Source organism: Galeopterus variegatus, unplaced genomic scaffold, assembly GCF_000696425.1.
Source record: "Galeopterus variegatus unplaced genomic scaffold, G_variegatus-3.0.2 Scaffold95, whole genome shotgun sequence".
NCBI lineage: Eukaryota > Metazoa > Chordata > Mammalia > Dermoptera > Cynocephalidae > Galeopterus > Galeopterus variegatus.
In genome coordinates, this window is record NW_007726206.1 from 929,468 (window position 1) to 938,884 (window position 9,417).

A 9,417-nucleotide genomic window follows, 5' to 3' on the forward strand; every position below is an offset into this window, starting at 1 on the left:
AAAAAAAAAAAAAAAAGATGACCGGTAAGGGGATCTTAACCCTTGACTTGGTGTTGTCAGCACCACGCTCTCCCAAGTGAGCTAACCGGCCATCCCTATATGGGATCCGAACCCGGGGCCTTGGTGTTATCAGCACCGCACTCTCCCGAGTGAGCCACGGGCCGGCCCGAATCTATCTGTCTTCTATTGAGCCAGACATTAAAGAGATTTGTAAAAATGTAAAATCAATGCTGTTCTTCTCAATAAATATTTTTTCTTTTGGAAAATACTTTTCAAAAATATTTTATTTATGTTAACATGTAAAAGATTTTTTAAAAAACAAATACATTTCTTAAACTTCCCAGTTTTAATTTAAAATACGGTAAAATTGATAGCTATATATAAGCCACATAAACAAAAGCTCCGTTAGGTCCTCAATAATTTTTAAGAGTGAAAAATAACACAGAGAACAAAAAGTCTAAGAATTATTAAATTATACAAACACCATTTCTGTGCCTGTGACTCCCAAACAGACATTACTTTCTATATTCCCTCTATATACATATCCACGTCAGAATATTCTCCTGAGTAAATTCTTAGAAGGATTGGATTTGCTGTGTACAAGGTACTGGACTTTTCAAGACACCTATACCACCAAACCCAACATTTCTTACAAGGTTTGTGCTCAAGTAATCTTTGAAGTTTCCTTTGAGGACCATTAAAAAAAACTGGCAAATTTGCTCTGGATAGAAAGCAGAAACAGACTATGAAGAAAAGGACCTCTCTGACATATACTATCCTAAACCATGACAAGACACACTGTGCAATTATATCGGACCATCCTTTATTCCTTCCCTCTGTTGCAGCAAAGTTATCTTCACCTAGACCTATGACCTGGCCTTAAAGAATTAAGGTGACTAATAAATACCTTGTGCAATTTGAACCTACTAGGTACTGTGATGAGAATGAAGGATCAGCAGCCTGCTTATATCTTACCCCACTGTAAGGTTAATAAGTCCTGAGATAACAGAAATTACTTCAAGTATACAAATATATTAAAGTGCTTCAGACAGACAAATTAAGACTAACTTGTAATTTTACTGTATGTAGCTAGTGCTTATTTTACTTTCATTAAAGCAGTTCTCAAAGTGTGGTTGGAGAACAGTTAGGAGTTCCTAAAACTCTTCTAGCAGATTTATGAAGTCTTCCTGTTTCTAACTATGTATAATATATATATAGCCACATTCTAAGTGTGTGTGTGTGCATATGAAATATGGTCCTATTATATATACAGGACAGATTTTTTCATGTTCTTCAACTAAAACCACAAAAGAGAACAAACTAAATGCAGAAACATTTGAGAATCTAGCTGTCTTCTATTAAGCCAGATAATAAAGAGACTTGCAAAAACATAAAACTATGCCATTCTTGTCGTGAAACTTTTTTTAAAAATAAAGTTACTTTCCATTAAAATATTATTTATGTTAACATGCTAGGTTTATCAATATTATTATTATTATTATTAATTTATTTTTTTTGTCCTTTTTTGAGACCGGCTGCACCGCGCTCAGCCAGTGAGCACTGTGAGCGCACCAGTCATCCCTATATAGGATCCGAACCCGCAGCGGGAGCGCTGCTGCGCTCCCAGAGCCACACTCTCCCGAGTGCGCCATGGGCTCGGCCCATCAATATTATTTTAAAATGACTAAAATACATATTTTAAAATTTTTTCTCTTAATTTCTAGTACAGTAAATATTAATAGATATAAGCCACATAAATAAAAGCTCTTTGGGGTCTTCAATAATTTTTAAAAGTATAAAGGAGTACTGACACCAAAAGGATTTGAGAAGCCACTGCTATTGAACATAGGCATTTCAGGAGCCAAGAAGGGAATTACCATACTGGGGTCACAATATCTCACACAGAAGTAGGTTTTGGAGTTATTTATTCAATAAACATTTATTGAATAGTTAATATGTACAAAGCACTGGCATTAGTTAGATACACACAGTTTTGTAAGAGAGACAAGCTGAGAAAGAGAACCCAATCTGAAGGTCATCCCCAAAGAGCAGGGCAGCTTAGAATCTACTGTACAACAATTCCATTCAAGACCTCTGAAACTGTTTCTCTCTTCAAATTCCAGCTGTGACCTGACAAACATTTCTGACATCATTCACTTTACTTAACTCCTTGACTTCACCACAAACATACTATGGGGAATCTTAGTAGATAAAGAAATATGGAAATTGCCCAGAAAAAAATTATCAATAATTTAGACTATCTAGATAGAAGCAAAATAATCTACTATAATAGATGTTTTTCTCAATGAATGTATGTATGTAGATTATATTGTTTTGTAAACCCAATCATTCTAATGTACTAGAAGACTTCTATTGAAAGGAACACTAACGTGAATTTATGCCAAAGTGGTAGGATAAACCTACTCATTCCTTTCATTAAACATATTTATCTTTTTAAAATGGACAAATAATTATACAACTTAATGGATTTGCTTACAGTAGAAACACACATATCACACGTGCAAATCAGTGATAACCACTGATTTTCTTACTCTCTCCCTGAGGGTAGAAACCATGATTTATTCACCATTTCATCCTTGGCACATATTTGACATCTGACATAAACTACAGTCTCAGTAAATAATTGTTTTTTTTTCTTCCTTTTTGTCTTTTTTACTGACCGGTAACGGGATCGCAACCCTCGGTGTTGCGCCCGCACCGCGCTCAGCCAGTGAGCGGGAACCGGTCTCCACGTGGGATCCGAACCCTCGGCGGGAGCGCCGCTGCGCTCCCAAGCGGCGCACTCTCCAGTGTGCCACCAGGCCAGCCCAATAATTGTTGAATAACATGAACGAATGGGTAAAAACTTAACTCTCAACTAAAAGGTGGAGTGTTTCAAGGAAATGTGCCACCTGTAAGGATAAAATTAAAACTCAACCTTGTCCTCCTGGGTTATCAGATAACCTACCAGAGCTCCGTATTTATCAAGTATAGGAGAAAGTCACTCATATCTGGGAAATCAGTAGAAATTCAAGTTAACCAATTTCAGTTTATAACTGAAGATTTCCCAAAGAAGAATTAAACAACCACAAAATCTGATTTAGTTTGAGACCCTCTGTGCTTTAATCAAAACTTTTTACAAATGCTGACACTACCTAAAAGCTAAAGACTACAAGGAATATTCTTTTAAGAAATCCTGTATTTTACAAAAGAGATATAATAGAGCATGATTATTCTTATTGCCTTAACAGGGCTGTGCAGCTACCCATGTACATTTAACTACTTGACAAACTTGTTTGTTTATAGATCATTAACTACTGAGAAGATATATGCAGAAAAGCAAAAATATAGAGCAACACTTGGCTAGAAGCCATAGTCAATTGAAGACTATTCAAAATAGAATATAACCAATTGTTTAAATCATTCAGGAAATGATTCACATTTTAAAATCCCATTTTTACTACAATTTTTTAAAAGACCTGTTGTTTAAAGCAAAGTGCAATGTACTTGTATCATCTTTTGGTCCTGAAAACAGAATCAAATATGAATTTTCGGGCCGGCCCGGTGGTGCACTGCTACAGTGCGCCGCTTGGGAGCGCGGTGGCGCTCCTGCCGAGGGTTCGAATCCCACATACAGACCAGTTCCCACTCACTGGCTGAGCGAGGTGCGGGTGCAGCACCATTCGGGCCAGCCTGGTGGCACACTGGAGAGTGCGCCGCTTGGGAGCGCGGTGGCGCTCCCGCCGAGGGTTTGGATCCCACGTGGAGACCGGTTCCCGCTCACTGGCTGAGCGCGGTGCGGGTGCAACACCGAGGGTTGCAATCCCGTTACCGGTCAGTAAAAAAGACAAAAAGGAATTAAAAAAATATATATATATATGAATTTTCATTAAAATTCTCTTCTCTGTTTTTATGAATTTGTCATAAGTACTGTCCAATAGAAATATAATGTGAGCTACATACGTAATTTAAATTTCTAATAGCCATATTTAAAAAAGTAAAAATGAAACAGATGAAATTAATTCTGATAATATAAAATACTACCATGTCAACATGTAATCAATGTAAAAATTAGGATAGTTTCATTTTTTTTTCTCCTATAAATCTTTGAAATCCAGTGTGTATTTTACACTTACAACACAACTCAGTTCTTTTTTTTTGGGGGGGGGGGCATTGGCCAGTATAGGGATCAAACCCTGAACCTTGGTGTTATCAGCACCATGCTCTAACCAACTGAGCTAACCAGCCAGCCCTCATCTCGGTTCTGACTAGTCACAGGTGAAATCCCTAAGAGCCAAATGTAGCTAGTGGCTACTATACTGTACAGCACAGCTCTAGATAATTCAGAGAGAACTACTCTTCGTATCTAGGAAAACTGGTTTCAGATTTTTATTTTTTAGTTAGAAGTGGTTATGGTTAACTCCTTTTGCAGTAAAATCTCAATTAACTTCCCTAAAGATAAAAAAGGACTGGATTCCAGTACGAAGAAGCCAACCAAGTACTAGATTCTTTAGAAAGCAGCTTTAATGTGCCTAAAAATATCTCTGGAGAAGAAATTAAAATGATGTATCTCCCCCTTTCCACTCTATAAGGAAAGTAAAGATTTCACTTGTTGCCTCCCCTTCATTAATGTCTTCTTTATCCATCTAGGAGAACCTAGCTTTTTGATTCAGAAAGCAGCTACAACAAAAATATCCGACATGTTTCTTCTCAGCAACTAATATATTATTTCCAGGGATAAGTCAGGAACCTGACCTCAGGAATGACAGTATTCAGAACTGTCTACAGAGCATCAACATTCACTTTGCAGAAAGGGCTTGGGAAGGAAGTTATCCCAGACAGAAGAGGGACACAGAAGGCTTCTGGCCATCTGGAACTTATTAAGAGGTGAGTTCTTAGATAAGGGCAGGGCCACGTGGCCATCTTTACCAATCTCAATTCTGCTGGATCTGCAAACCTCATTTAACATTTAATTCTGTGATTTACAATTCAATAATGCCCAACAGAATACCTTTAGGGATGCAGTGGAATGGGTTGTCTCTCTTACAACATAGTCAGCAGTTATGGTCTTTCTTCCCAAAGCCTCTCTCCCTCGTGGGAGGACCTACTAGTATTGGGCCACAATGCTGTGATGTGACAACAAATATGGGAGGAGGGGAGCAGGCCTGTCAGGTAGAGGAAAAAAAGCTCTTCCTTCACTTAGACAGAGGAAGTGGGGAAAACGGTGGGGGTGAGGGGGAGGGAGAGGCAGCATGCAGCAGAGGTAGCAAAGCTTATGAGAAGATGATGAAACAAGTGGTTCAGAAATGTGCACGGGTACTGGCCAGCTGCCAAAAAAAGAAAGAAAGAAAAAGAAACGTGCACAGAAAATGAGTCACTCCTCTTGTTGTCAGTTACATGACAGGCCAACAAGTGAGTCTGTTTAGTCTGCAGTGAGGGAGAATGGTTTCTAGAAGGCTCTTTAGACACCCCAGAAAGGTTGCCCTGAAGTAACAAGAAGAGGGGATTGGACTAATGAATGAGCAGCAGTGAGAGCTCTCATCCACCTTCTGTGTAATTAACAAAATAGTTTTCTTCTGGCAACAGAAAGTTCCTATTGTATTACCATATTCAATATAAATGAGCCTATATAGATCTGACGTTATCAATATTAAGTCTAAAGTTCCTGCTTGATCCCAAGAAACAAGTGCTCAAGAGAATAGATATTAAGTGTCAAACAATTTTAAGATTCAAGTCAGACCCAACAGATCTAGCTTGGACCATTCTTTCCCTCAGGTTTCAATCAGCATCATGATAATAAAAGAAACAACAAGTGAGAGAGTTTCTATTTCTCTTTCAGTAGGGTACAGGGGTAACATGAGTATGTGTATGAGAAGGGAGAAAGAAGCTATAGAAAAGCATACAACGTGCAAATATAGTGTGGTGAAATTTAACAATAGAAACAAAGGAATTACAATTTAATCTCTCTTGATCAAGTCAAACTTCTATTTCAGATTGAAGATCTAGATTTCAGGTTACTCTTCTGGGCATCCAAGTACATTAGAGTGGACCCTTCTCAATCATTCAGTAAGCAGTTACTGACCTGAGGCACTATGCAAGGTGCAGGCCACCACAATGCAACCAGCCAACAGAGGCCCACAAAGGAAAGCCTCTGTTCTTTGGTAGGTAATAACTGCCTCTTTGCAGTTCTTTAGCAAAATAAGTAGATAGCTAGATCAAACACTTATTTATGGTCAGATGATTTTTCAAGTCATCCCCATCATATGAGGTTGTAAGTCTCTAGGGAATGTGTAACTTGAAAGAATTAATTGTAAACTCTATATTTGGTCTTTGGGAAATTCCTGAAACAACACAAATAGAGACCATTTATCAAAGAATATAGTGTAAGACTCCTTAAACTATGCAGTAAAATATGCAAGTAAAATTTGTTTTTTGAAACAAAAAAAAGTGAAGTTCAAGTACAAACCATTATGTTAAATACCAAAATGGGATGAACACGGGTTTGTTCTCCAAATCCTAGAATACTAGGAACAGGATGTTAAATCTTAATGCTTGAAAGGGGGGTTAAGGAATAGGAAAAGATGGCCATATTATACAATGGAAAGAGCACCGGGCTGGGGAAAATGACCTGGATCCTGGTTCTAGCTCCTCCCCCAGGGTAGTATGTAATCTCTGAAATGCTGTGGGACGTCTCTAAGCTTTAGTTAACTGTAAAAGAAGGTTGGAGTTCTAGCATCAGCCAGCCACCAGGAAAAAAAAAAGTCTATTATTACTACACAAATCGCTTCTAGAAACAGATGCGATTTGAGAAATGAGAAAATGTAGGAAAGATGACTAATTGTCCTGATATTTCTGACATGTCTTTTACTACACTGAGAGTGGCCTCTATTCCCTTTATTTCGAAGATCAGCGCAGTGAGAGAGGAATCATTAATCCATCAGTCAACTCTATTACAAACTGTAACAGAATTAATAGAAAAGTAGTGGGTCTTAAGGAGAAACAAAATAAATAGCAAGACTGCTTCTAGGTTTAAGCTTTCCTAAGAGCAAACATAAGACAAACAAGGTGCCTGTCCTTACTGGCCAAGAAATTTCATACTAGAATGCTTTTCAGCTCCGTATTCCCATCCACCTATATTCCCTTGACACTGGAGCACCATAGAAACATTCAAATAGAATTCCCACAGGTAAAGGATCCTTTCCAGCAGTTCCTCCAGGGGATATATGTCTTCAGCTTTAGAATCTGAAGAGATACATAAATTTATGTAAAATGGGTGTTTATAAGCAACAAGCAATTTCCTCTTACCACTAACATGGGGAAACTTCCATATTGATATGGATTTATATGAAAAGCTGATAATCTTTTCTTATGACAATGAACTGTTTTTCTGTCCTGAATTATTTATCTTCTTTTTTAGTCATTACACTGCCTTTCTCTTTTTTTCAGTCCTCATATACAGATAATAAGGAAGAGAGTACGTGGATCTAGTTTACTACTAAGAGAGACAAGTGGTTTATGCCTCCATCCCAGGAATACTTAATACAATGATTATACTTAAAAAACAACAACAACAACAACAACAACAACAAAACACTTCAAGCCTAACTTCTTGAGGATCCAGACAACAACAACAACAACAACAACAACAACAACAACAAAACACTTCAAGCCTAACTTCTTGAGGATCCAGAAAAGACATTTAGGTCTTTGGGTTTCATTTGCTTCAGTTAAAAAGTATATTTGTTTTTGCACTTGAACGTCTGACAGAGCACTTTGATGATAGATAATACACAAATACTATGAATAAATGGATGAACGATTAGCTAAATATAACAAAAGTTTTTGAAAGATTTTTGTGTCAGAAATATTAGGCATATCAAAGAAGCAATCCAAAACAGATTTTCAGAGAGTAACAGATTATTTTATCTGTAACGTATTCCATCCTAGAAAGGGCATTCCTACCTTAGAATAATTTATGCCCTGGATAAAAGCAAAATAGACAGAAGACGTCCCAGTGCCATCCTCACTACCTGAGACCTGTGTAGAGAGAAATTTTTCCTGGAGTCTGAATAGACTTGGTCAAAATCACCCACAGCTAATCTACATTATAAAATCACCAAGTCAAGTCCTCAGTTAATATCTTTATCTTAGACAGAAGATATGATCCCTCATTCAAAGAAAGGTGAAATCACTTTTACCAAGAGCGCATGATTGTACAAAGTCTGTTGCAATTCTGCCCAACTCCTGTAGAAACCGGCAATACAGCTGTCTTCTAATAAGCCCTAGGGCTCTCCATCCCATTAAGATGAGCAGTCCTCCTTCCACCTCAGGCCCCAAGGCCTGTTCTGCAGATAATCTGGCACCTTTCCATACTTAGAAAGCCTCAGGCTCCACCACACCCCATCCCACCCAGATTTCTACTCTCCTACCCACAGACAAAGTCCAAGAATTGACAAACCAAGGTTTAGGGCCTAACTAATCCCGTTTCCCACAACTCTTAGAAACTCAAGTGTCCTCACAAATCTTGGATTCTCATGAACTCACTCCCTTGGCTTGGAACGTCTGGCCCTTGCATTGACCCCTTACGTAGTTCCATGGCCCCAATAGCTCTGGTTTTCCAGGCCCCTTCCTGTTTCTTGCTTCAGGGTCTGTGTCGGAGCTCATAGTCAACCTGTTTCCTCGTCTGTAGGATCCCTGGAGGGTGGAAGGAGGCCTCTAAGAACCCCAAGCAACCTCCAGGATGTAAAATGGAAGGGGCCCAGGGTTCCCCTCGACCTTCAGTCTTTCCCTTGCGCACGCCCTGTCCCCACCCAGGCTCCACGACCACCTTAGCCACACTCCGAGCATCCCCGCCGCGGCCCAGGCGCCCTCAGCCCATGGGCTTTCCCTCCAGTTCTGCTTCCGGCCCTCGGCCTCTCCCACGGCGCGGTTTCCCCGGCCCACGCCCCCGGCCCGCGCCCGGCCCTACACGCCGCTCGCCCGCGGGCTCTCACCGCTCAAAGACCAGCCTCACAGAGAAGACCCCCGCCGCCAGAGGGAACACCGAGAGGATATGCCGGGCGCGCGGGTAGCCGTAGCCGTCGCCCGGCCCCTCCAGGTCGGCCCAGCTCACGTTCTGCGGCAGCCAGAAGCGCTCGCTCCACAGCCAGCCCCACAGCAGGCCCAGGGCTCCCGCCGCCGCTGTCGCCATCTTACGCCCGCCCGGCGGCCACCGCCGCCACAGCCTCAGCCGCCGCCACAGCCAACGGAACCCACGGGGAGGCAGCCCCGGGGCGGGGCCCGGTCGGCAGCCACCCCCTTCCGGCCCTTTCTCGTCCTCAGCACGGCTCAACCGCCTCCTCTGCGGGGCCCGGCTTCTTCACCATCCACCTCGCCGTTCCGCCCACCCCCTCGCCGCAGCCCCCCGAGCAGCCTCTC

The 9,417-nt window shown here is 40.9% G+C and overlaps 1 protein-coding gene across 1 annotated transcript in view; it reads right to left on the minus strand.

Moving 5' to 3' along the window:
* The window catches only part of CERS5 (ceramide synthase 5), a 31,567-nt gene extending 22,185 nt beyond the window's left edge, over window positions 1-9,382 (minus strand). The window contains exon 1 of the mRNA XM_008583083.1: window positions 8,994-9,382. Coding sequence (XP_008581305.1) covers window positions 8,994-9,190 — 197 coding nt within the window. The 5' untranslated portion in view covers window positions 9,191-9,382. The remainder of the gene's footprint in view (window positions 1-8,993) is intronic.
* Window positions 9,383-9,417: the final 35 nt, after the last annotated feature.